This window comes from Balaenoptera acutorostrata, chromosome 1 (assembly GCF_949987535.1).
Source record: "Balaenoptera acutorostrata chromosome 1, mBalAcu1.1, whole genome shotgun sequence".
NCBI classification, from domain to species: Eukaryota; Metazoa; Chordata; class Mammalia; order Artiodactyla; family Balaenopteridae; genus Balaenoptera; species Balaenoptera acutorostrata.
The window spans coordinates 12,589,648-12,617,198 of NC_080064.1; the positions used below are offsets into that span (position 1 = coordinate 12,589,648).

Below are 27,551 nucleotides of genomic sequence, written 5' to 3' on the forward strand. Positions count from 1 at the left end.
TGTTTGAACAATCTGCAACTTTATTTCAGAGCAGAAATAAGTCATTTCCTAACAATAAATATAAAAAAAATAATAATAAATTAAGGTTCGAAAAAAAATACCCAACAGAACAAAATCATTAATACTGACAGAGTAGAAAATGTTGTCTAAAGGGGTGAGAGGCCGGATGGGCCAGCCCCCAGCCTGGGAATGTCTGACACAGGCCGTTGTCTGCCCCCAGTCCTAGCCGGGCCTCCGTCACACACACATTCTCTCCACAAAGTACAAAATATATATTTAAAAAAAAAAACAACCCTCCACACAACCAAGCATCCTGTGAGGGCCCCGAGGAAGCAAGAGTTTGGCCCGTGGGGGCTGAGGATGGGGCCTGGGGGGCTGAGGAAGGCACTAGAGGGACGGGAGAACCACTGTGGGTCTTGCCCAGCTGACTTTGCTGTTTGTCCTCTTCTCGTGAGGTACCCTGCTCCTGTGACCGCTGCAGGCTGACCGCCCCACCTCCTGAGACAGCGAAGGGGAGGTCAGTTTAGCAATGTCCCACGTGTGTGTCCAAAGGCCTTGGCGGGGCTCCTGCCCCAGGGGATGCTGGGAACACGATGGTGACTGCTAAGTGCTTGGCTGTCTGTCCTTTGTAGGTGAAGAGGCCCCCCTGCCCAAGGTCCCTGAGCATCTCCTCAGCTCAGGCCAAGGTATCGTCCAAGACCCCCCCAGCAGAGCCCTCAGGGTGGCATCAATAAAGAACGACTAGAAATAAATAAGGTCCCTAGTGGCCCAGCACGGAGCTGGCAGGGAAGCCAGTCTGTTTCTTCAAGTATTCTTAGCTGAGGGGGTCACGAGGTCTGTCAGGGCTCAGATGGGGATCCCCACTGTGTTCACCTGGTCCTTGAGGCCCAGCAGGCTGTAGGCAATGCGCTTCTGGTGGCCGGGCAGCCGCACCCCGATCCTCTTGATGTCGCTGTGTGGGGGAGGGAGGGAGAGAAGGAGAGTGAGGGGCCTGCTCTGGAGAGGTGGGCAGCCATGGGAGGGAGGTGAGGGGGGAGAAGAGGGACCGGGGAGGGGGCCTTGGGCACCTGGGGGGCAGAGAGCTCGTAAGGCAGAGGTCTGATGAGAGGATCCTTATCCTGAAAGCCTGCCGACACCGACAAAATTTGGAAAATGATTGAAGTGCTGAATGCGAGCAGCTTTGTTTTTTTTTTAAATCAAATCTGCACAAAATCTCTATGGTAGGTGCTGTTTTTGCCCCCATTTTTCAGACTAGAAAACTGAGGCTCAAAGAGGTGAAGTGACTTGCCCAAAGTGACCCAGGCTAAGAGGTGGAGGAGCTGAATCAAGCCAGCTGTGAACAAAGGCTTCCCTCCCCCACCCTGGGGTCTGTCCCCAGGTAACGCTCCTCCCTAGGCAGCACTGATGCCATCACCAGATGCCAGGGACCCTCTGGGGGTGTCGCTCAAAGCTCTCTGCCCAAGGTCTCTTCACAGCCATCGCCTTATTTCACCTCCACTCCCTCCAAGTTCTCATAACGGAAGAAGGACTCAGGAAATCCTTGCTGAGGGGCCATCAGAGGTTAAAGTTCTGCTGGTCTCTAATGGGAGGGGCTTTCAGGTGACCAGATCCAGTGACTAGGTTACCCTGAGGTAGGGGTTTTCCCTTTAGGGACCTCAATTTCCTCACCTGTAAAATGGGATAACAGTGCCTAACTGGAAAGTGGGAGATCCTGGATACTGGTGGCAGAGGGGTAAGGCAGCATTAGTACCAGATAGAAAGACACACCCAGGAGCCCATAGCCCTTCCCTGCCCGTCCTTTCCATGCCCCTCCATCCCCTTGTAAAACCACTAACACTCCAGGAGCCCTGGAGCGGACCTTACTGCTTACTCTGGGAGTTTCCTCTTTCACCATCCTCGTCCACCAGCCCAAACCCATGAAAACACCCAGGTTTTTATGGGCCCTCTCCTGGCTGTAAAGGGAGCTAATTATATGGTGCAAGATCCTATTTGCAATTCCGGAGACATGACTTTCCCACAGGCTCTGGGAGTCCCTGGAGAAGTGCTGAGCACAGAAGAGCAGGTGTGTGGGAGGGTGGCTCAGGGATTGAAGCAGGAAGGCCAGAAGTCAGACATCTGGGAGAACTTCCTAACCTAACACTACAGTGCCATTTCTAACCTATACAGTTGAGGGTGTTGGAAAAGAAGCAGTTTTCCCCATACCTGTAGGTCTCTAAGTGTGGCTCCCAGATAAGTATTCGGACCAGAAGGGAAGGAGGCACTTACTGAAAAGGCAGGATCCTGGGCCCAACTCCAGACTCACTGACTTTGAAGTTCTGAAGGTGGGGCAGGGAGTCTGCATTTGATCAGATCCCAAAGACCCTGATGTATGGTTTAAGGACCAGTGGGTTATGTTAGCTATAGCAGAGCAACGGCCGGGCCTAGTGCACCAGGCTCATCCCCTCACCCCCAGCCCCTCCCAAGGTCCAGGATAGGCCTGGTAAACAGTAGGCCCTCAAGGAGTGTCTGCTGAATGAATGAATGAATGAATGAATGCTTTAGTGGCAACTGAGCCATTGCCCAGGCTGCCTGGGGCCCCTCTCCCAGGTTGGTGAAGTTAACTTGACAGGGCGGGAACTGAGGGTGCTTCTGAGATCCATCTAGGAGGAAAAGTCCTGGGCTGGGAGGCAGGAGGCCGAATTCTAGTCCTGGATTCCACCAGAGCCTCGGGTGGGTCCTGTCCTGTCTTCGGGCCACAGTTTCTTTATACGTAAAATAGGAGGCTCTGATTAGATGCTTCTAAGCCACTTGCCCCAGCCCCATTCTCTTCCAACACAAAGCCCCCCAAACCTTCCCTGCCTCATTTCCTAACTATAAGCAGAGACACACACAGGATGAGGCTCCCAGACCGGCCAATGCCTGCGGCCTCTTGCAAGTCTGTTCCTGCCCCAGCCTCAGTTCCTCACTCGGAGATCCAGGGCAGTCAGTTCCTTGGATCAACTCCCATCATAGGGGTGGGGAAGCACATGACTGAGGCCACCTTCTTCCTGAGCACTCGCAAGGCCAGCCCCAGCCTGAGGGAATTCAAAGGCCACAACCTCCCCGGTGAGCACCGACAGTGCGCTGGCCCTTGGCGCAAGGAGAGTGGAGGGAGAGGTGGCCTGATCATTCATACTCTCAGCAAACATCCCATCAGAGCCAAGCCTGTGCTGAGGGCACTCGGAGACCAGAAGACCTATCAGCCAGTGTCCCTACGCCCTCTCAGGACGCTGTACGCCACAGCCTCGCACTCTGGACGGGCCTTTTGTTGGACTGGGTATTTTTCTGGGGTGTAACATCCACTGCTTTCATTAGCTCCTCGAAACACATTTAGAACCACTCACTACTCTAGCTAGAAACACAAGTGACTCCAAAATAACACAGTGAATGCTCAAGACGAGAAAAGGTGGCCACTGTGGGACCACAGGGAACCGAGCAGCCAGCCCCCTGGGAGGGGGCAAAGGAAGCAGGGAGGCAAAGGCGGGGGGGGTAAGGGCATTGAAGCCGAAACCCAGACCCCATCCCAGAAGGGCTGAATTCTGAGAGCGGCTCAGAGCCTCGCGCTGGGATCCACAGCATGTGTAGACACAACTCTCGGGGTGAAAAAGCACTTTGAGACCCCCCTTTCTTTCATTTAATTGAAATAATGAAGGAGGCAGTGGCGTGAGTCACACAGGCCCCAGATCTGAGCACCAGTGGAGCTGATGGGAGGAGAAGCAGCGTGGAATGACTTCCTGCCTTTATGCAGGCCTTTTCAAAACACAGCACACACACCCTCCACCGATCCAAGACAGCCCTGTCCCTGCTCCTGCTCGTGGGAAAGGAATTGGCCGAGGAGCACCCCGGGCTATTTCGGGAAGCTTCTACGAACATGTGTTTCCTGTATGCACTTCTCCGTGCCCTCAGCTCTGCTCACCCAGAAGAGAAACTGTACTGTCCTCGGTGGGAGCTCCTGGAGGGGCAAAGGGGGCTGTTCCAGGTTCCCAGGTTAGAGGAGGGAGCCGAGGAACCCTGGTATTTGCCCACGGGCTATGGGTGGAAAGCAAGGGCATGGAGGAAAAGGGAAGAGCAACGTGGGTTAAGCCCTTACTGCGTACCAGGCATATCATCTGTATTGCACCCATGCAATCCCCACAACGGGGAAACAGAAACCAAGGCTCAAAGATGGAACCTAATTTGACCAAAACCACCGGCTAGGGAGTGGCCAGTGTGGGACTCGAACCCAGGTGTGACTGCAGAGCCCAAGCTTTGGACCCTGCAGTTGGCTGGAAACAAAAGATACCCTGGGGCCCGTCTCTTCTCTCCACATTTCCGGGCCGCCCTCTGGTCAGCTCTGTCCCTGCCTGACTTTCATCCTGGCCTTCCCCTGGGACAGGCCGGGGCCTGGTCTGAGAGGCCTTGAGCAGCAGGTCAGAAGCCCAGTTGAGCAGTTTTCAGAGGCCTTGGAGAACGTTCAGACACAGGCCCAAATCCCAGAACTGTGACCCAGAACTGTGGGACGCCTGGGTCATCCCTTCCCATGTGATTCCCAAAACCTCTCAGCCCCAAGGCTCATTCCCACCATGACCTTGGACCTTATACAAGCTGGGCTATTGGGAACTAACAGTATTTTTAGAAGCACAAAAGGCTAAGAGGCTAATGTCTTCTCCCTCCTGTGGTGGGAGGAGGTGTCCATGCCAAGGCCATGCTGGGAAGGGTCCCTAATGCTGGAGCTGGGAGGAGAGAAGAGCTCCCATGGGGCAGCCTGACAAAAGGCAGAACCCAGGGCCAGGGCAAGGGGTAACTGGCACTTCTTGCCAAGCTGGACCGCAGGGCTGAGTCAACCACACGGGGAGAGGTGCCTGGGATGGGCTGGCCTGGTGCCCTCTCTCCTCGGCATCAGCCAGGAAAGTCCAAGGGCTCTGCCCATTTCTTCTCAGCATCCTGGAGAGGAACGCTGCCCCTAACTGGCTGCGTGACCTCAGGCAACCTATGTAACCTTTCAGCCTCAGTTTCCCTACTTAAATAGGGAAGTAATAATAGCACCTATTCACAAGGCAAATAGGGAATTCAACCAGGTGATGGCTGTGAAGTGAAGCCTTTCTTTTCTCAGCTACAAACTGTGTGACCTGGAGTAAGCCATGTAACCTCTCTGAGCCTCCGTTTCTCCACTAATGACCTCCATGGTCCCTGAGCTCTGGACTCTGACTGACCAGGGCTGGAATCCCCCAAATGGCCATGGACCCTGGGCTGTACTGTTTCTGACCCGCCCAGTGGGACTACTGACGGGAACCACCTGCCAAGTCATCACGAGGGCTGGTTCAAAGTGCTCAGGCACAGAGCTGGCACAGCCCCACGATAAATGCTACGGTTATGATCACAATTACTATTATTTTCTCGCTGCGGAAAAAAGATGTAGGAAGAGGACGGAGCCACGAGTAAGTGACCAGAATTGCTGGCTGCCAGCCTGGTTCTGCCCTTCCTGCAAAGCCACTCTCCCCAAAAGAGAAGGAGAGAGAAAGAGAAGAGAGGGGAGCGTTGGGAAGGTAGAGAGAAGAGCAGATGGGTGGTGGAGCCAGAGGCAGCCTGGGGAGGCAGGAGGCGGGAGAGGGCAGGCGCGGGTGGGACCTGAGCGCAGACTCACTCGTTGGTCATCTGCACCACCTTCTCGATGGCCGTGTAGCCGGCCGCCAGGAAGTGCTCAGTGTACTGCTGCATCTTGATGGATTCCAGCCACTCGGACACCGTGCGGAAGGGCACACCCTCTGAGCCGCTGGTGCTGGGCAGCCGGATGGACACCCTGAAACAGGAGATACCGGCCCGCGAGTGAGGGGCTGCAGCACCTAGCCCATGATGCTGCTCCCTAACCCCGGCAATTCACTCAGCTGCCCTGTGCCTCGGTTTCCTCATCTGGGCAACGGGGCAGCCAAGTCAGGTAGGCTTCCGGGAGTCTGCCTGATGTGTCGGGAGCACTCAGTGTTTATAGCTCCTGCTGCCCCTCTGCTTCTACTGACGATACCACCACCAGTTACTACCAAATAACCAAATGTTAAGAGAGTCAGGTTTTCAGAGTCACAGACCCAGCCTGGCCACTTGCCGGCACATAAGACACTTAATTGCCCTACGTCTGTTTCCTCATCTACAAACAGGGGATGATTACAGGACCCAACTCCTAAGTTATTTAAATGAGTTAAAACACGTTAAGCGCTGAGTGCCGCGCTGGCACGTTTACCGTATATGCTGATCGGTTCCGTTAGTGCCACCTGAGCCAAGCCGGTCCAGTCTAAGTAAAGCCCACGTGTAACTTCTGAACCCCTTGCCCACCACCCCTGGCTGTCCATTACACTGAAGTGGCTCAGGAGTAAAACTGGGGGCCACCCTGGACAGAGGGTATGGAACCCACCGGGGGTCAAAGTCAGCCAGGGTCTTGAGGGATTCGGGGGCTCGGATGAGCTTGTCCAGGATGCTGACAATGTCGGCGAACTTGGGGCGGCGGGCGCGCTCCTGCTGCCAGCACTGCATCATGAGCTGGTAGATGGCGGAGGGGCAGTCCATGGGTGTGGGAAGCCGGAAGCCATCATTAATGGCCTTCATCACCTGGGGGAGGGGGCGAGCAGGATGGTCAGGGGTGCCTTCACAGCCCCCAAACTCTCCCATACACAGGGGTTGGCAGAGGAGAGAAGGGGAGCCCCCGAAACAGAGGGGTTGGGCCTCCTTCCTTGAGCACAACACACAACCTTCAGCGCTACACAAAGGACGAGTGCTAAGAGGGTGTCTCCAGAGGAGGAAGGGTCTCCTGACTTCGTTCCCTCACAGGGTACCCCGGGCAGCAGCCATGCTGTGTGACCTGCAACCAGCCTCCCTGAGGTCTCTGGGCGCCTATACACTCTGCTCCCTTCAGCCAGAGCACTCTTCCCCCTCCATGTCTTCACCTGGCTGCTGCTTTATTGTGCCTTAGTCCTAGCTGAGATGTGGCCTCCTCTGGGAAGCCTTCCAGGCCTCCAGGCTGCATGAGGCACCAGGCACTTGTGCACACACACACACAAACACAGATACACACATGCATGCACGCACACACTTCCCCCACGCCCACTACTTCTTTCCTCGTCCTTCCGCTGAGTGTAAGCAGGGACTGGGTCTGAAGCTTAGCACAAGGCCTGACACATGGTAGGCCCTCAATAAACATTCACTGAACGAACCAATGAAGGGCTGTACCAGATGAAGATTAGCCCCCAAAACTCTTCTCTGCCCAGCCCCCGGGGTTCGAGAATGAGTAAAGGGTTTCAGTTCAAATCCGGATGGGGCTGGGCAGGGCAAGGGGGCCTACCTCGTGGTTCGACAGCTCCCAGTAGGGCCGCTCGCCGTAGGTCATCACCTCCCACATGACGATGCCATAGCTCCACACGTCGCTGGCGGAGGTGAACTTGCGGTAGGAGATGGCCTCCGGAGCCGTCCAGCGGATCGGGATCTTGCCACCCTGCGGGGACCTGGCCAATCACTACTGTCCCTTAGGCCACCCCCAGGACGATCACAGTCAGGGCCCTTCCTCCATGCTCCCCAGAGGCATTCTTGCCTCCTGAGGCCCACGCCCCAGGTGTGTAGGGGAGAGGACCCCAGACCAGAGCGAAGGCTGCTTCACCTTGAGGCCCCCATCCCAGGTGACAGCCGCCCCAGCCCTTACACTGGTGGTGTAGGTGGCCTCGGGGTCGTCCTCCAGCACACGGGACAGGCCGAAGTCAGACACCTTGCAGACCAGGTTGCAGTTGACGAGGATGTTGCGGGCAGCCAGGTCGCGGTGGACGTAGTTCATGTTGGCCAGGTACTTCATGCCGGCCGCGATGCCCCGCAGCATGCCCACCAGCTGCAGCACGCTGAACTCACCATCCTTCTCCTGCCAGAGCACAGGCCCTCAGCTGCCAGCCAGCCCCGTGCCCACCAGGGCCCCTAAGTGCCGGCCACAGATCCCGGCCCACCCCGGCCCACGTCCTCACCCGAAGGAACTTGTCCAGAGCCCCATTCTCCATGTATTCGGTGATGATCATCATGGGCTTGTCTGCAGGGGTGAGCACAGGTGTGAGGGGATGGCCATGGGTGGAGGGAAGAGGCACAGGCGGGGCTGGGGTGGGCACATCTATGAACAGAGGCTCGATCAGAGGCCCCGGGGGGCAGTCCCCCCCATTCCCCGCGTGGGTCCCCCACCCCCCACTCTGGAGCCGGGCCTCACACTTGGAGACAACGCCCTCCAGGCGGATGATGTTGTGGTGGCTGAACTGGCCCATGATGCTGGCCTCGCTGAGAAAGTCCACCCGCTGCTTCTCTGTGTAGCCGGCTTTCAGCGTCTTGATGGCCACGGGTACCTCCTTCTTGCCCGACACCTTCAGCGTGCCCTTGTACACCTCCCCAAACTCTCCTGCAGGCGGGCAACGTGGGAGACACACCGCAGTCAGCCCGGGCGTCGGGTGCTCCCAACCCGTACCGGGCCCCTCGGCCAGCGCTTAACCTCACCTGCTCCGATCACCTTCTGCCGTGTGACACAGGACGGATGGATCTCGGTGGTGAACTTGAGCACAGCCTGGTTGGGGTCCTCGTATGTGTGTGGGTCCACGTATGTCTTCAGGGGCTTCAGTTGTTCTGGGAGGGGAAGGAAGGGCAGGGTCATAGACAGTTTGGGGAGGGGAGGGGTCCCTACGAGGGGCTGCCTTGGAGGAGCGGGAGGGGGAGTAGGCAACAGTCCGGACGCCTCAGGAGCTTCTGGCTCAGCCCTCTGAGCTGCCCGAGGGCACCCAGGGTGTGCCCTGGCTGCCCCCATCTCTACCACAGAGCTGGGGAGGCCCGTGGGGCCAGCAGGCCAGGCACGGAGGCGGTGCTGCATCTCACCTGACTTGGAAAAGTAAACGTCTTCCGAGGACTGGCGCGTCCGCAGGCTCTTCCTCCTGAGAGACCCCATGGGAAACCAAACACGCAGGGAGGTCAGTGACCCGCCCCAGCCAGGGAGCTTCCTGACCCGACTCTGGTCCGGCGTGCGGGCCTGGTGTGCTCAGCCCTCTGCTGAGTCAGGCAGAGGGCATGGGGAAGGCCAGGGGGAGAGGAAATGAGCAAGCCGGGCTCACTCCTTGGGATCTACACCCCGTAATGGCCCCTTAAGTGGCTGTAATGAAGGCTCTCCTCATTAGAGCTCCCCAGAGCTTCCTGCCCGCGTGTCCCGAGGAAGTGTGGACGCACTGTCATAATGACCACCATGCCCTGAGCCTCGCAGGTGCTGTGCTGAGCCCTTTACAGATCATTACATCTTTACAGCCCCCCGGGAGGCAGGGACTAGATTCCTATCAGCCCCATCTCCCATACAGGAAACTGAGGTTCCCGCCCCTGTGTCCCACCTAAGCCCTTGCGGAGCCGGGGCGTAGGCTCCAACGAACCTGCGGTGGATGAAGAAGCCAATTCCTGCCAGCACCAGAAGCAAGACCACACCAACGGCCACGCCACCAATCACTGCCATGTTGCTAGATCCTTCCGTGGCTGCCAGGGAGAGACCAGCAGATGACAAGGGAGCCCCCCACACTTCAAATCATGGTAATACCCCCGGTTGTATATTAGGGCCCCAAGACACCTGCCGGGTGCCTTTACTAGTGATGGTCCGCGAGGATATTTATTCCCATTTCATAGATGGCAAATGAGAGGGCTTCCCCAGGGAATACAGCAGGTAGTCTCAGGTGTGTGGGACTCTCTCCACGATGCAGGATTTGAACTGGGCCCACCGATACCAGAGCCCACATCCTTCTTTCTCACAACACTGCCCTGGATACACAGCTGGTTCCCACACCCCCAGCCCTCAATTCTGCCCCCTCCCCAGACTTGGGGCCGACCCACACTGGGCTGTCCTAGGCCCTGGCCGACCAGGAAGGGGACACTTCTAAGTTCTTTGAGCTAGTCCCTCCGCCCACGATGTCCCGGTTGTTTCAGGACTCTGGCCTGGCCCACACCCTGGTCCCCGACTCACACAGCGTCTGGAACTCGTGCACCTTGCTGCCAGCACCCTGGCCCTCCTGCGTCAGCGCCTGCACCTGGACCAGGTAGATGGTGTCCGGAGCCAGGTCATCCAGGGTCACGGAGAAGCCTTCAGTGCGGCGCACGTTGTAGCTGTTGGAGTCCCCCTGTGGGTGTTTGGCGGGTGGAGGGACAGACAGTGAGGGCAGGGCCATCAGCTTAGCCCACCAGAGAGCAACCCGAGCTTAGCAAGGTGACAAGCTACGTTAGCAACCTCGATGCTCTCCTTACAGAGGAGGAAGCTGAGGCTCAGAGAAGTGAAGCGACTCACTCCAGGTCATAACCAGCAAATGCGTGACCCAGGACTCAAACCCAGGTCTGTCTGATCCCCAAGACCTGGCTCCCCACCACCCAAGACTATCTCTTCTGGGGATTCTAGAACACTATGTCTTCTTTCCCACAAATCTCTGCTGGGCTGGCCTGGGAGAGGCAACTCTCAGGAAGACCCCAGACCCCAGTTTCCTCATCTGCAGAACAGCGCTTCTTCAGATGGCTGTGTTGTGCAGTGAGCGTCTATGTGACCAGCTGGTCCTCTGCTCGAAGCCCAGCGGGGACAGCCCCAACCCTTTGAGAGTTACCTTCTTGCGGTAGGTGACCTCGTACTTCCACACGCGGCTCTGCTGTGGTGGAGGGATGCTCCAAGAGACACTCAGCGAGGTGGTGCTGCGGTCCTCCAGCTTCACCTTGGGGGGCTCTGGGCAGGACGGTGGGGGGAGGGGAGGGGTGTGAAAAGCCACGCGGGGGAAGCGGAGTAGTGGGGATGCACCCAGACGCATTCCCATCCACAGCCCAGGCTCCTTAGATCCCGACCTGGGATTCTCAACTTCCAGCTCCAGAGCACAAAGCCCCAGGCTGGGCCCCACCACAGGCTGGTACATCGGGGGTACCCCGTGCGTACTTATGAGTGCATAAATAATAAAAACAAAACAAGATCTGACTCTTGCTATAACCTCTCTATGGACCAGGCACTGTTCTAAGAGCCTTATATACAAGAGTTTATTAAATCCTCTCAAAAGCCCTAGAACGCCCATTATACAGGTGAGGTAACTGGGGCTCAGAGAGGTTAAGTAACCTGCCCACAGTCACAGAGCTTGGAAGTGATTACAGGGACTGTGTCTTTAACCACTTGCTGCTGTCTCTCTCTGAACCTAGCCAAACCCTGAGTGGCCATCCTCATGAAGCCCCACCTGGGCGGGCCCCAAGGGTACAGCTGCCACCCCTGGGCCCTCACCTGTCTGATTGATGCTGACGCTGGCAGTGAGGAAGCTACGGCTGGTCACCAGGTCCGAGACGCCGTTGCGGGCCTCTACGGCAAAGGTGTAGTTCATGTGGGGCTCCAGGTCACTGACTGTCACGCTGGTGCGGGTCAGCCCGTGCGGTGGCTCTGAGTAGCTCACGCTGGCCTCGCAGGGCCCGCACTCGCCTGACTCGGGCCAGCACTGCTCGCAGGTGACACTGTAGGTGATGTCCTCGCGGCCCCCGTTGTCCTGGGGGGGCGTCCAGCGCAGCTCCACTTTGGCGCCCATGCCCACAGCCGTGAGGTAGTGCGGGGCGGAGGGCGGGCCTGTGCAGAGGGCAGAGGTCAGAGCTCGGATCCCGGTAGGCCTGGACATGTCAACATCACCACGCCCAGCTCTGTCACCCCTCCTTGACCCGCTGTGAGACTCACGTGTGCAGGGCAGTGACAGTGGGTCCTGCGGGGCCCGGAAGTAGCCTTCCTCACACTCGCAGGCAGTGGCCCCCTCGGAGGATGGCAGGGTGTGTTGGGGGCACTCCAGACAGGGGCTCTCGGATGCCTCGGACTTGAAGAACCCCGGCGAGCAGGCTGGCAGGCACAGGGACAGACGTCAGCTCAGCCTGTTCTCACCCCCAGCGACTTTTCACTCCCTGGCCCTGGGACCCCTGGCAAGTCACTAAACCTCTATGGGCCTGTTTTGTCATTGGTAAAATGTCTTGGGATGAGAAAATGCGTGCTAAGCACATAGCTCAGGCCAGGCACCCAGGAAGTGCCTTGCCCTCCTGCTCCAAGCCTTTGCAGCCCTCCCCAGTGGCTCTTGCAAGAAGCTCCATGCCCCTGAGCCTGGCATTCAAGGCCCACATCTCACCTTCCAGCTTCCTAAGAATCCTATCTCACAGCCGGCTCAGCATTGGACAGAGCATGCTGCCCACCTGCCTTATCTCCTTTAGTCTGTGCGGACCAGCCTGGCAGGTCCCCATCTGAACTGCGAGCTGCCCAGGGCAGTGTCTGCTTCTTCTTCGCCATTTGTGTTTGCTGACTAACAGATCAGACAGGGGCATCAGGATGCCACCTCTGCAGGTGTTCCCCCCACCCTGGGACCTGACCGCTTTCCTGTTCCGGGGCTGGCTGACCAGGAAGCAGGAAAGGCCAGGCCCCCAGCATTTTCTCTGGACCTGCTTTCAGGGACCCAGTCATTTCCGCCACTCACAAGCGCGGCCAGGAAGCAGCTCTCCCTCCCCCGGTGGCAGGTCCTGTCCTGGCCAGGCCGGGCGGGGCTCAGACACCTGATTCCAGAGGCTCCTTCCTCCCACCACCCTATCCTGCCCCTGCCCCAAGCCCTTTCCTGGTCCCACAGACAGGAAGCTACCCAGACACTGTGCAGGGCTGTCCAGGGACTGGGCAGCTGCTGAAGTGGCCAAGATGGGGTGGGGTCACCCAGGGACCCCTTACCCAACCCTACAATTATCGTTCCTGCCCTCAGCTTACTCTGGAGAGGGTCATGAGATACCTCCAGCCTCAGTGTCACGTTCATCAAACACTGATCCTCAACTCTGCGTCCAGCCCAGTGCATGGACCTCGAGATGAGACAAAGCCCCTGACCTCTGGGAGCAGGAGCACGTGACAATGTCCACCATAAAGGGGTGTGCAACAAGGACCTACTGTATAGCACAGGGAACTGTGCTCAATATTATGTGGCAGCCTGGATGGGAGGGGAGTCTAGGGGAGAATGGATACATGTATACGTATGGCTGAGCCGCTTTGCTGTGCACCTGAAACTATCACAACACTGTTAATCGGCTCTACTCCAATAGAAAATAAAAAGTTAAAATAAATAAATAAATAAAGGGGTGGGCAAAGGGCTCAGGGGGTAGAGACAACCTTGGCTAGAGGTTTGTGGAGTTATAGAGGAGCTATTTCAGCTGGGGTTTAGAGGCCGAGTAGGAGTTCAGCAGGGCAGAAATACTGGGAGGAGGAGTTGGGGGTGAGAAAGAGCAAGACTAACACAGGAAGTATGAGTGCCTTTGTGGTCGGAAATCAGGGGAGCGGCAGGCAATAAAGCTGAGCGATCTCCAGGGACCAGATTGAGGAAGGCCTTTAATGCCAGGTCAAGGACTTTAGCCTGGGGGCAGTGAGAGCCACTGAAGGTTTGATGTAGAGAATAATGGCACAGTCAGATCTACGCTATCAAGAAAAACTTGTGGACAGTCTCCCTCCTTTAGTCCTCTATGCGAGCAGAGGTGGGGAGTCAAGGGACAGGACTCAAAGGACACCCAGTTCCTAAGGTCTTGGATAGTGACTTCCCGTTAATGACTGCTTGCTGGAGGCCCCAGGGGGACCATCCCAGAAGTCTCTCTCACCTCATCTGCCTGTCCTGCCACTTCAGAATGTCAGCACAGGCCCTGAAAGAGCTCAGGCACATGCTGCAGGGAAGGGGGCTTGTCCAGGACAGAAGGGACCTGGGACCCGACTCCTGCTCTGTGCAGAGCCTGGAGCCCCAGTTACAAACAGCGACCACTGATTCAGCAGCTGCTGTGTGCAGTTCCTGGGCCACGCACTTGACATTCATTTAGTCCTCACAATAAGTCTGTTATACTAGGCACTGTTATCATTCATTCCACCTTGGAGGTGAGGAAACGGATGCTCAGAGAGGCAGAAGAACTTGGCCAAGGTCAACAAGCTCCTAAGACACGAACCCAAAACCTAAACCCAGGATGCCTGACCTCGAACCTCCCCCCTTTCTCACAAACATTTCAGTTTGGAGCAAAGAGAAATCAATGTTCTGAAACAAGCCCGAAGAGAGAGGAGAGGAGGTCTGACCCGCTTCAACAGCCAGAAAATCCCAAGACTAATTTCAGAGCAGCTGGGGGGCGGGGCGAGGGGCTGTGCCACCTCTTAACATACGTCTTCTCATACTGGGCACATTTATGTCCTATGGGGAGAAAAGACTAGAATCAAGCCCGGGGGGGTGGGTGGAGGTTTGTTGGGGCCGCCAACGTGGCCTCCTTCAAGGCCCAAAGGTCTTTCAAGTCTCCTATTGTATTTAAGAAATCCATGTGTATTTTGCATTCCTCCTCATAACTTATCTGTTACAATACAAAAATAGCTCTCTCCTCCCCCAAATCTTCAAGTAAAAATGAGACTTCAGAAAGCTGGGCTATGTTTATCCTGGGATCTCAATTCCCCCAAATGCCCTGACTTGTCCGCCCAAGGGGCTTACACTCTGGGTGAGTGCTGGCTCCAGGTGGTCCAGGCCCCACTGAGTGGGGGTGCTCAGGGGCCCCTAGAACACGATCACATCTTCCCCGCTCAGGCTCTCAGGCTCAGGAGGGACCACGAGCCCCCACAAGGTTTTAGCCACCTGCAAAACCCACAATGTCCCCACTCCCCACCACGTGGTTGCTCCCCAGCCTCCAGCCCTACGCCAAGAGGCGGAAGTGGGGGAAGAGGCGGGTTCCATTCTTTGGTCCCAGAGCCCGGGGGTGGCCCGCCTGCTGCCGGCAGGAAAGAGGGAATTTGGAGAGATTTCCGCTGCGGATGTGCCAGATATTACAGTGGAGAGGCAGCACCAACAGGGCATGTACTTGCCTGACGAGAATGTGGTGCCCCCTCCTCCAACCACAGAATTTCAAGGGGCCCTCCCAGGGCCCTGCCAGAGTGTGCCCGTGCTCAGGGGCCCCAGAGATCATGTGTCTGACACCAGCAGGCCCCTGTGTCTTCCTGACTTAGCCTGGTTGGATTTCCTGGCATGCTGGGCAGGCAAGTGGGGCCAGGGGTCACACTTTTGGTGTTCACACATTCTCAAACATACTCACATACACAAAATACCCATGGTCCCTTCGCCAACCAGCAAACTCCTATGCATCCTTCAATACCCAGCTTGAGCTCTTCTACGCAGCCCTCCCAGACTGCCCAATTTCTGGTCCCCTTCTAACCATTAGGGCATCTATTACTCAATCTTATGTTTACCAAATAGAAATTGAGCGTTTCCTACGTGTCTGGCACAGTGCTGGGTGCTGGGAGACCATGGCAAGATAAACACTGTTTCTGCTCCAGGGGAATTCACAGCCTGGCTTTCATGCTTCATTGGAAATGATTTCTGCACATATTAGGATCCTCTATGAGACTGGCAGCTCGTGGGGAGCAAGAATTATCTGTGTCCCGTGCCCCAGCACAGGGTCTGGCATGCAGTAGGTGCTCAGCTAGTGTTTGCTGACTGGATGGATGAATGAATATGTGAATAAAGACAAAACCCACGTGCTCATTAAACACGAGCTCTAGGGCCACAGAAATGAGCGGCGTTTCAGTCCCCAGGAAGACCCTGCGGGGACGGTGCACCGGGACACCACCTGCCTGGCACCGGAGGCTGACTCTGACACACCTGTGGAGAACTCCTCTGACCCCGGTCGTCCGGCAGGCCCGGGCCACTCCGAGCAGGGGAACTGGGGCATGGTGGCTGCACCCAGGGCTGCACCCCAGCTTTTCCAGTTCCCGATGCCCGCCCCTCAGGTGGCAGCATGGGGTGTGACTCAGGGACATACACCCTCTGGCATGACGCAAATCCAGCCCCTGGCAGAGCCCCTCCCCCAAGGCCCAACAACCTCCCCGCCCCCCCCCCCCCCCCGGCGGTGGCGAGGTCACAGGGTCAAGAGTTCGCAGTGACAATTCCCTGCAGCCAGTCACCTCCCCAAGCCATGCCCAGCTGACGACCACATGCACCCCCTCAGCCCAAGGATGCGAAGCCTGGACTTTGTCTGGTGCCCTGACGGGCAGCAAAAGGTGACCCCGTAAGTTACTGACCCTGCAAATGAGGGGAACTGATAACTCCAGACCCCGGCAGCTTCTCAGTCCCCAGCAGGCCCTGTTGCCCCCACGGAAGCAGTTATCCCAGTGGCCCAGTTGCTGCTAGCACCTTGCCCTTTTCCCACACACCCTGGGGAATTATCTTTGTGCGCATTCCTCAACCAAGCTGTGATAAGCGCAGCCTCTGCTTCCCGGCTGTCTCCCTACCACCAGCCTTTTATCTTCTGTTTGCTTTCCCTGCCTCCTTCCTTCCGTTCTGGGGACTCACTCACCTCAGTGAGGGAGGGAGGGGTCGCCCCATGGAGCTGCCAGCGTCTGAATTTGCCCCCAGTGTGAGCTGAGGGCAGGGTGAGCAGGGCACAGAGGTGGGAGCTGCCACCCCCAACCCCCCATTCAGGCCAAAGGAAACTCCACAGAAATAAGGCCCGGTGGCACTCCCCAGGGAGGGGACAAGCCCAAGAGTCACAGCTCACAGAGTTCCCTGCCTGGGGATCAGCCCTGTCCCGACTGCCAACAGCCCCTGCCATGGCTCAGGGACACCCTGCCTAAGGACCACCTCAACCAGCTCCTCCCCTTCAACTCTGGACCCTGGGAGAGGCCTGGGCCGCTCAGGATGCCAGCACTAGGACCCGGCTCCTTGCACACACAGTGAGGTCACCCAGTATGCAGCTTGCCAGAGCAACCCAGATTCTCAAAAGGAACCACGGCAGAAAGTCACAGGAGGTAGGCTCTGATCGCTAAGTCAGCAAGGCTCCAACCTACCCATTCTACAGGTGGGGAGAATGAGGCCCAGAGGGGACTCACCAAGGTCATACAGCTTGTGGGTAGAAAGATATATGCCAAGGGCACTTGGGGACAGCTCTCCCCATGCCAGGCCCCAGCTCTTTTGGTCACTGTTTCCTCTTTCTGGGCCTCAGTTTCCTCATCTGTAAAATGAGGATAAAGTCCTCAGGTTCTCTGGGTTGTTTGTGAAGACAGAAGGAAACCTCGCTTGGGAAATGCTCAGCGTGGGATGAGGTGTCCATGAACTGGGGGAGACAGAGAAGCTGCAGGAGCGAGGGGCTGAGCCCCTGGAGGGAGCAGGAGCCTCCAAGGAGGGAATTCCTGACCCTGCAGCCCCACCTCCAGCTCTGGCCTCCCAGCTGCTGGGCTGAGCCTCTGGCCAAAGCCGCTGGCCACCTGCTCACCTGGCCGGCAGTCCCCACGGCTGAGGCGCTAGCCGGGGCCCCACCAGCTCAGCTGCCGATGCCAGCACAGGAAGCAGAGACAAACAGGGAGACAAAGCCGCCCCGGGGGAGATGACGGTCAGCCTGAGTGACTCCACTGTCCCCTAGGCAGGCCTGGGGAGGGAGGGAGGGAGGGCGGGGTGGGGGGGGGGCGGAGCTGGAGGGAAGCTGGCTCATTCCTGACATAGCTCACAAGAGCTCTCTGGGCAGTGTGCCCACCTGTCCGCACAGCACCTGGGAGGTGCCTCTCTTCCGTTGTCCATTTAACCCTTTCTTGAGCTGCGAGCTTCCTGGGGAAAGAACTCTCAGGAGAAACAAACACTGGGAATAACCTGGACCAGGTGCTGGGTGACCTTGGCCTGCCCAGTGCGCTCTCTGGGCTTGGTTTGTCATCAATAAAAGCCACAATGGGAGAATCTGGGTCCATGGCCCCGTGGAGGGTGAGGCGGGGGGAGGGGGGGCAGACCCTGAATCTCTCTCCATTTCTCCCTTAACATGCTCAGTAAGAGCCCCTCAACCACCTCACATCCTGCGCCAGGACCCACCATCCCGGGCCTGCCCTGAGAGTCTGTCCCAGGGCCAGGAGCTGAGTCAGGGATTCCAAAGGAACTGGTCATTTCCCGCCCCGTTTCCTGACCCATCCTCCAGCTTGGACGCTGCTGCATCGCCTAGATTCAATCCTGATGCAACTAAATCTTAGCTGTGTGACTCCAGGCAAGTCTCTTCACCTCTCTGAGCCTCAGTTTCCTGTCTGTTAAGTGGGACTGATAACAGTCCCTGCCTCTCACGAAAGGTGGTGCAGATTCAGCAGGAACAGCCAGATAAAGCGCTTGCCAAGCTCGTGCCTGCCCTGGAAGAGCACTTTTCTTTCTTTTTTTTTTTTTTTTGAAGAGCACTTTTCTACGGGAATTACTGTTATTATCTCCACTGGCATCCCAGTCAGGTGTGCTGGGGAAGGTCTGGAGAGATAAAGAGTAGCCAGGCTGGGGGTTCCCAACCACACAGAGGGTCCCTAAACCACGTTGAAGGGAATTTTGGGAGAGGGATCCTAAGGAGGAAAAACCAAGGCAACAGGTGGCCGGCAGTGGAGAGGGTCTCACAAGCAAAGTCAAAGATTTCGCTCCTGGAAACCGTCCTCCCTACCCTGGGGTGGCTCAACTCTTCACAAACAAAGCCTGCGAGGCCCTGACCCCCCACTTCCTGGGGAGGGAAGCCTGCCCCCCTTCCTGGAGAGAGACACCCCTCCCCAACCTCAACTGTCCACTTATCTCTGCAGGGCCTGAATCACCAGCCTGTGGAAAGTTTTCAGCTGCCCCTCACCCCCCACCCCTGCATTCCTGTGTGAGGATGTCATGTGGGAGGAGTCTGCTCAACCCACTGGGCTCCCTCGCAACCCCCCCAGTCATTGTCTGAAACTGGGAGTGTGCACTTGAGGTCCCCTAAAGCAGGGGCCGCCCGAAGAGCAGAGGAGAGCTGGGAGGACAACAGGGTGGTGGGAAGGGCCAGAGCAGAGACTGCACCACAGGCACAGAAAGGCTCTGAGGGGACATCTCATTCAGGGGTTTGCAGACTGTGTTAAGCAGGGTTCTGAGGATTTGTTTTAAGAGGCAAGTGGAGCCCATGAGAAAGGGCTTCAGGCTCCTCCAACACCTGAAACCCTTTCACGGGTTGCAGGATCCATGGCTAAAAACCAAGTATACAGTCTGCTAGTATAGTTGAACTTCTTGTCTTACGGACAAGAAGCCTGAGGCCAGAGATGAAGAGAGATTTACTGAAGGTCACTCAGTCGGTATGTATAGCTATAGAGCCTAACCCCCCAATTTCTCAACACCCTGCTTATCTCAGCAAAGAAGCTCCCAGAGAGAGGGGATGAGCTGGCTTTCCAAAGGTCAGCCTACATTTCACAAATGCCCTGCCCCACAGCCATTTCCAGAAAAAGTCACCCATTGAAAAACTCCACGTTGCTCTAGAGCTTTCCGCTGTCACAGGTCCTGGCCGGGCCAAGCCACAGCCTCCCAGTGTGAGCTCACTAATGCCCAGGCCCTGTTCCCAGAGAGAGTCTGATTTAATTGGCCCCCTCTCTGGGCTCAGTCTGTCATCAGTAGAAGCCCCAATGGGAGGATCTGAGGCTATGGCCCTGGGGAGGGTCAGGTAGGGAGGGTAGATCCTGAGTATCCCCTCCACGAAGGCATTTTTCAAAAAGCTCCCCAGGTGACTGTCATGTGCAGCCAGGGGATGCGAATCCTGGGTTCAATTCACTCACCTCCATGTACAAAAGAGGAGCCTGAGACCCAGAGAGGTTAAGTGACTTGCTTAAAGTCACACAGGGAGTTAACAGAGATGGTACTAGCTCCTGGGACTGTGCTATGTGCCCACAGTGCTGGTATATAATAGACACTCAAGATATACTTGTGGGATGAATCAAAAATAACAAAAAAAAAACGCTTATGTGTCAGACACTGACCTAAGAACTTTACAAATATTAAGTCATTTGATTATCATAACAACCCTACAAGATGGGCACTATGTTCATCTCCATTTTACAGATGAGGAAACCCGGGCACAGAGAGGTTAAGGAACTGGCTTAAAGTCACACAGCTAAATGTAGACCTGGGATTTGAACCCAGGTATTCTTTCCGAGAGTCTTCACTCGTAACCTCCATACTGTTTCTCAATGTATTCATTCTCGGTGAATGAGTGAATCCAATCATAAGGCCAGGAAGCCTCCAAGATTTTCACTAACAGAACCACTCCATGCCTGAGCAGGGACAACCTTACCAAGATCCCCACATCCCAGAGCTGAGACCAGATCCCGGACCCCAGCCTCCACCCCAGTACCCCCTTTCTCTGCCACCCCAGCACCGTCACTCACCCTGGCAGGCGTCCTCCACCTTCTCGTAGCCTGCTTGGCACAGGCACTCGCCAATGGGCACCAGCCATTCGCCATCCACTGCACAGTGCATGCGGGGCTCTTCACCCCCGGGCGGCACTACAGCGTGGTCCACGCAGGTGCCAGCCACGGTGGCCAGGGAGGGCGCGTCGGAGCCCGCGATGGTCTCAGGGAAGTGGGCCAGGCCCTGCAGCTTCTCGGGACACTTCTTGTAGTAGACGCGGACAGAGAGCAGCGCCACGCAGGCACCAATGTCCTGAAAGGCCAGGTAGAAGCCCTTGCGGCTGAGCGGCCCCACGGAGCGTTCCTCCACGTTCAGCTTCACGTGGCGTGCTTCGAAGTCGCTGCTGACCGTGATCTCGTCCGGCGCAATAGTGTCAATCTTGGTGAACTGGCGCTTCTGGAAGTTGGTGCCGTAGTCCAGGTCAGACTCGGCGTAGTAGAGGTTGAAGGTTTCCTTGCAGGAGCTGGCGCCCCCAGGGAAGCTATTGCAGTCACGCACGGTGAACTTGAGCTCGATGAAGATGCGCTCGGCCTCACCGCGGTATACCCAGTTGGTGCGGAGCCAGTTGTCCTGGTCGCCGGCCACCACGTTGCACACGGAGTACATGTAGATGGGCATGTCGTCCATGATGTTCTGCATGAGGTCCCACTGCACGGGGCCGACAGGTTAGTGTGGGCAGGTGCCTGGGGGAAACTGAGGCCCAGAGGCATTGCCCAGGTGGCAGAGCTGGGCATCAGGAGGCTGCTCTATGGCTCCTGCTGTCCTCATTCTACAGGGAAGGAAACTGAGGCCCAGGGAGGGGCTTCAAGTCACCGTCACACACTACAAGTGGCTGAGCTGGATCTGACCCCCTGGTGTCCCTGACCCCAGTGTTGCAGTGCTGAACCCGTATATTAGACAGTGAGCTGAGGGTGGAGGCTGGGGGTCCCATGTGACCTCAGGCAGATCACTTAAATGCTCTGAGCCTCAAAGTCCCCATTGTACAATGGGGGCAAGAACTACCTCACAGAACTGCTGTGAAGATAAATGACAGAATGTCTATCGAATGCTGAGCACATTGCCTGGCGTGGGTGACAGTCATACAAGGCAGCGGGTATCATTATCATTATTATCCCTATTATTATTATCATTATAATTCACTGTGTAGATGTGTGTGAGTGGCGGGGAAGAGGTTAAGTCAGAAACAATGGATGATCCCCTATCACTCCTCAGAACATTGCTCAGCCTCCTCCAGGAAGACTTCCCAGGTTGGGCCAAGATTGGGGCAAGTGCTTCCCCCTGGCTCCCACAGTCTCTGTTATCTTAGCACCTAAGTGGTGACAACTACACCTGGCTCCCACACGAGAGTCTGAGCTCCTTAGGGCAGAGACTGCATCTAGTTCATTTCTGTATCCCCAGGGCCTACCTGAAATGGAGTAGGTACTCAGGAAAGTATTTGTTGAATGAATGAGCAAATGAATGAAAAAACCAGAAGGGGCCAAGGAAAAAGACCTGGGCTGCATTGTGTCACACGGGCCTCAGATGCCCTTGGGCCTCAGTTTCCCACTCTATATAATGACTGGGTTGCATTAGGTGATCTGTGTTCTCTCCCAGCTGAACATTCCAGGATCCTGGAAATCCACTAGAGTTAAACTCCAGGCCTCCTCGGAGCTAAGGTGACCAGGGACTAGTGCCTGACTCCGCAGATCTGGCCAGCAATAGAAACTGTCCCCAGCTATCCCCCTGGAGACACCGCTCTCCCCAGCTAAGGCCCCAGAACAAATTCAACAAGGGGAAAACTGAGGCCCAGAGAGCAGCAGTATCCTCCCCAAGGCCACACGGTAGGCACAGGCAAAGCCAGGGAGAGGACCCTGGGGTCTTGCCCACCAGTCCAGGTCACAGCAGGGCAGGGCAGAGGGAGGGGGAGGGAATGAACTTGGGTGGGAAGGAGGCAAAACAAACTCAACCCCGAGCAGGAAAGGGAAACAACAGCTGGAGGAGCAGGGAGAGGGCCCAGCAGGAAGGAACCTGATCTGGTTTCCCGGGGCTGTGGGGACCTGGGAGCCCACATTCCCTGTCTCTTCCTCACCCCTCACTTCCTGGGCTGGGACCTCAAAGGCAGGGGGAGCCTTTAACCCCTTCCCACCCAAGAGGGGAATGAAGGGAGCGAGAGGGGATCCCTCTTGACCATCAGCCTTCTGGGGCATCCAAGGGTCCTGCTCTGCTAGGGCCTTCAGCTGTCTCCCCAGCTCTTTCCACCTCTCGGGCCCCTTCCCCACCTTCCAACCCCAGCCTGCCCAGTTGGTGTGAGAAGCAGGAACCTGAGTTTGAACCCTGGCTGAGCTGTTTGATCTGGGCCAGGCCCCATCCTCCCTGGGTCTCAGTTTCCTCATGCCCACACCCGCACCCTGAAGGCTTACCCCTTTGCCATATGGGTGTGTGAGCCAGCCGAGTTCCCCTTTAGCTGCAGCAAAGTCCAACAGGACGACTGGAAGAGATGAGAGAGGGCACTGGGTGAGCTTGGGGGTATCTTCAGGGGTCAGGCCATGGTGGAAAAGGTGAGAGTCCCCCAGGAATCCCAAGAAGCCTTGAAGGCTTCCTCAGCCCTCAGAGAGAGACCCCACCACACCGGGTCACCATGTCCAAGAGACCCGTCTCTCCAGAAACAGGGAAGCAGAGCTCCAGGCAAGGGATGGGACCTAGTCAAAGTCACAGAGCAGGTTGGGTGAGGCCTCACGTCTCCCAGCCCACGCCACCCCCTCAGCAGCCCCCAGCTGGGCAGAGCAGGACAGAGCTCGGCCCAGCAGGGGAACAACAGCTGGGTAGAGAGCTGGGGTGAGCAGGGCTATTAAGTGACACCACGCTGCCCCATCTGCTTCCTGAAACGGGGCCCCTCCGCAGCACTTCACATGCACGTGGGCCTTGGAGGCACTCTGGTCCGCTCCTGCCACGTCCCCTCCACACACACACAGCACAAAACACCCTCAGCCCCACCCAGGCCACGTAGCACATGCCTATGCAGCACACGTATGTACACACATGTCTCACGGCCCTCCAAGAGGAGAGAGCTGTTCACAGGTGGGAACAGCTCCAGGGAGGGGAGCAGGATCGGTGGGGGGTGTCTGGAAACCCATCTTCCCACCACAAAAGCCACAGAGCCGGCAGGATAAAGCCCTGAACCCACAGGGGCCTTTAGGAGGGACCCAAAGATACACACAGCTGGCGAGGTCCCCTCCCTGGGAAAATCGCTCCCGCTGCCCCCGTCCCTCACACCCTGGCCACTGCCCTGCCAGGGGTGCTAGGGGACCGGGGATGGAAACCCTTAAAGGGGACTTCCAGGCCCAGAGGAACCAGGTGCCAGGACCACACTATCCCCAGAGAGGCATCTGGAGCCTGAGGGAAGGACACATTGCCAGGGGCTTCCCTAGATCCAGCCCTCCCCTTGGACACCTCCCACTGGTCCACCCCGGGTTCTGCCAGGCTCAGGGGCTACAGCCAAGACCCAAGACCCAAGACCCCATTATGGCCCCCTCCTCCATTTCCAAGTAAGGTCCAGGTAGCTGCCAATAGAAGCTACCCTCCCTGGAGGATAACGAGATTGGAGAAACTGAGGCATGAACCCTACACAAGGTCCCTGGATTCCGAGAGTAAAGCCCTAAGGTGGAGGGGGGAAGGGACCAAGTCCTTACTTCCTTTGGACTCTGGAGCATGAGGAATACGGCCTCAAGAAGGTGCATTCCTCAAGGCCTAGGCCTGGAAGAATGACTCTAAGGGTGGAATCCCGGGCAGGCAGAGATGGGCCCGATTTAGAGAGATGGGGAGGGGAGGGGGAGAGGGGCCTGAGTAGAGTCTGAGAAACCCTTTCCTGAGGACAGACTGCCCTGCTCCCCTGGGCTGAAGGCCCCCAGGCCTGGGGTGAAGCACTGCCACCTGACCGCTGCTGACCTGGGCCAAGTCTCTCTAGGAAGGGCCTCACAGCCCAGACAGGGAGAGGAAATCCGATGTGGCACTGGCCCCAAGGCTGAGGGGACAGGGGAGGGTGGCTGGGGGGTGGGTAGGGGCAGGGATTTGTTCGGACATGCCCAAGGCTCAGGCTTGGAAAACTCACTAACCCCACTAGCAAATGGAATGTTCTGGCTACACAGGAAGGAATCTGGGGGCTCCTGGCTCCAGCTGGGTATGTAGGCGGACAAAGGTGAGTGTTCCTCAAGGTCCTGCACATCCCCCTTCCTTAGAGGGGTGGGAAGCTGCAGTCTGCGCCCCTGGGGAAGGGGGCTCATGGCTCCTAGGCTCTGAAGGGTTAACCTGGCACGGAGGGACCCCCACCACCCCTGCCAGAGCTCGTTGCCCTTCCAGACCCAGGCCTGGCTCTACAAATATCACAGGGCTCATCGGAGAAGAAAAGAAGCCTTCACACAGGAAGGAGCCCCCTCCCAGGGAAATTCCCTAGAACCGATCACCAGGAACAGGCGCCCAGCCCGGGTCCCTCCACCCTGACGCACGGGTGCGGCTTCCAGGGTCTGAGGCTCCTGCTCCCCTGGAAGGGGCGGGGGCCAACAGCCCCTCGGCTGGCCCCAAAGGCTTCACTGAGAAGCCTGGGCTAAGCAGGGCTCATCCAGGAGCCCCCCGTCCCTCCTCCCACCCCCAGGAAAACCTCCTTCTCAGTCTGAAGTTCCATCATAAATGTCATCCTTCTGGGTCCATATTATTTTAGGGCTCTTTACTCAAAGGCAGTGCGACCACCCACTCCCCTAGTGTCACCTCCCTGCTCCCCCCATCCCTACTGAACCAAGACCAGCTAATTCCTAAAGAAGCAGGGAGGCAGGGGGCTGGGGGGCGGGGAGGGGGAAGAATGAAGAAGAAAAAAGGAAGGGGACAGAGGGCACATTGGGCTCTTACGGAATCAAGAAGCCAAGGACTTTCCAGGCCTCCTGAGTGCTCTCCAGCCCACCTCCCAGCTGCACCTCAAGTCAGCAAGCCCTGCACCCCTGCCCAGCTATTCTCACTTCTCAGAAAAACACACCACACAACCGGGTGCGGCGGCCCTGGGCTCTGGCAGCCCAAGAAGCCAGATGCTCAGACCTAACCCTCCCTATACAGAGGGCCCTACTGAGGGAGGGCTTGGGCCTCCCTGTTTCCCCATTTGTAAAAGGAGGACAGATTCAGTGGCTGTTGAGAATTTAACAGGCTCCATCTGGGTCTCCCAAGGCAGCCTGGCTCCTCCACTCACGGGGAAGGAGAAGGGAAGCGAAGAGCAGCCTGGGTGAAGGGTTGAAGGGACTTGCGTCTCTGCACCCCGAAACCCAGCCCCAGGCAGATCCGGCACATCCAGCCAGAATCCCGGCAGCTGGGCCATCACTCCCCCACCCCCCCACTACAGGCACACCTCCTTAGGGAGTCCTTCACAGGGACTCTTGAAGCCTAAGGAAGAATGTTCCCCTGTCCTTTTCCTCCCCCGTTCCATGGGGGGGCACTAGTCGTCTAGGCTGGGGAGGGCTCGGCAGAGGGGCACAAGGACAAGCCTGCAGCACAAGAATCGCCCAGTAGCATCCCTCCTGCCTAATCCCCCCGCCCGCCATGGGCAGCCTTCAAGAAAGGCCTGTAGTGAATCCAGCTGTCTCTCCCCTTCTCTCCAACCGCAATCCCCCAGGAAGGGGGAGGACGAAAAGCTGGGGAGGGGGGCGGGTATTGAGGATCACAGAAATCCCTGCCGCCCACTCCTCCAGCACATTGGGACTAGAAACCCTGAGTGATTCAGGGACGGCGACAGGATGCCACCCTCGCCTCCACCCTCCAAGAGTTCCAGCTCTGGCCTCTTTTCCTCCCAACTTGGAACAGCAAAACCTCCAACCCCAGTTTGGGAGGCGGAAAAGGAAGGCAAGGCTCAAGGAAACTTCTCACCGGGCCAGGGCTTCCTCCGCACTTCCCCCTGGTGGAGCCTGAGGAAACCTCCCTCGGCCCCGGAGAGCGGGCAAAACTCGTTCTCAGTCGGAAACTGAAGCCGGCCTCGGCTGGGTGGACAGGAAGGTCCTCGGCCAAGGGCAAGAGCCCCCATCCTCTCCGCGACCCCAGCCGAGGGGCAACGTCCCCACCCACCACCCGCCCCGCCCAGGGCAAAGTCCACGGCCCCTCGCCCAGCGCGGCAGCGGGAGCGCCAGGGCGGGGGTGGGTGATGCAGTCCCCCACCCCCGGGTGTCCGGACTCCCTGGTGGCCCTGGGGTGACGGCTCCACACCTTGGGAGGCCGCGCCCCCACCTGCCGCATTTCCTCGTTCTGAGTCACCCCTTGCTCAGAACGCTTGACTTTGGGACTTCCTGTCCGCGCTCGCGGCCCCGAGCCTGCCCCCCGAGCCTGGGAGTGCGGGGAGGGAAGGAGGGAAGGCTGTGCGTGGACAGATTGGCCCGAAACTCCCCGCAAGCTCTCCTCCCCGACTGGAGGCATAAGGGGGCGTGGAGAAAATCTCAGGGAGCTGGGGCTTCTGCAGGGGTCTGTCTCCTCGCCTGTCGAAGAGACCCCTCCCCAAAATGAGGGGCCTCCACAGAAACGCCTTCTGCACAAAATCGGGGCAAGCAGGTTAGCGAATTCACCGTGAAGCTGAGCCGGTGGAAAGGCCCCCAGGTAGGCCATTCTCCCAGGGACGCCGAGCCCCCACCGGGACGCGTTCCTGAAACCGCCGCCCTGGCTGCAACCGTGTGGCCGCCCTGAGTCCCCCTTTTCTTTCTTTCTTTCTTTTTTAAAATTTTTATTGGAGTATAGTTGCTTTACAGTGTTGTGTTAGTTTCTGCTGTACAGCAAAGTGAATCGGTTATAGGTTCATATATCCCCTCTTTTTTACATTTCCTTCCATTTAGGTCACCACAGAGCACTGAGTAGAGTTCCGGGTCCCCTTCTCTGCGGCCTCTGAACCCCGCGCGCCCGGGCCCCAACCTCTTAGTCCCCGGAGCCCCTATAACCCCCGGTGGGGGGGGGGTCCCAGATTCGTCCCGATCGCAGCCAGCAAGTCCTCCCGACCTCAGCACTCCGGGACTGGGCGGCGCCAGGTCAGTTTCCAAAGTTGCGCGCGTCCAGGAGCGCCTGGCTCCGGGAGGAGCGGGGGTCCGGGGGTCCGGCCGCCGCGGCTGGGTCGGGCCGGGTGGCCGCCGGCGCGCACACTCACCTTCCTTGCCCTGCGCCGCGGCAGTCGCGGCCAGCAGGCAGCCCCACAGGAGGGCGAGGCAGGCGCGGGGTGCCAGACGCTCCATGCCGCGCTCCTCGCTCTCAGCCCGATTCTCCGTGCCCGGCTCCCGCACGCCCGCGCGCAGGCCTCGATGTCCGTCTCCCTCCTGCCGCCTGCGCGTAACTTCTGCCCCGAGTGCTTAATGGAAGTTGAGT

The 27,551-nt window shown here is 57.7% G+C and overlaps 1 protein-coding gene across 3 annotated transcripts; it reads right to left on the minus strand.

The window, feature by feature from the left end:
* On the minus strand, positions 1-27,551 carry EPHA2 (EPH receptor A2). 3 transcript variants are annotated; one of them, XM_007174992.3, is made up of 17 exons: positions 27,337-27,551; positions 22,601-22,668; positions 20,180-20,849; positions 11,711-11,866; positions 11,273-11,605; positions 10,620-10,735; positions 9,995-10,148; positions 9,414-9,513; positions 8,875-8,930; positions 8,503-8,628; positions 8,222-8,407; positions 7,989-8,050; positions 7,679-7,888; positions 7,325-7,474; positions 6,401-6,594; positions 5,642-5,797; positions 1-952 (listed from the first exon to the last, which is right to left on the minus strand). In XM_007174992.3, the coding sequence occupies exons 1-17, from the start codon at positions 27,419-27,421 to the stop codon at positions 847-849; spliced, it is 2,928 nt and encodes a 975-aa protein (XP_007175054.1). In that variant the 5' UTR covers positions 27,422-27,551; the 3' UTR covers positions 1-846. The 3 variants fall into 3 exon arrangements, with proteins under 3 accessions (XP_007175054.1, XP_057406615.1, XP_057406611.1); XM_057550632.1 differs by having other exon boundaries at positions 7,989-8,128; XM_057550628.1 differs by having other exon boundaries at positions 7,989-8,407.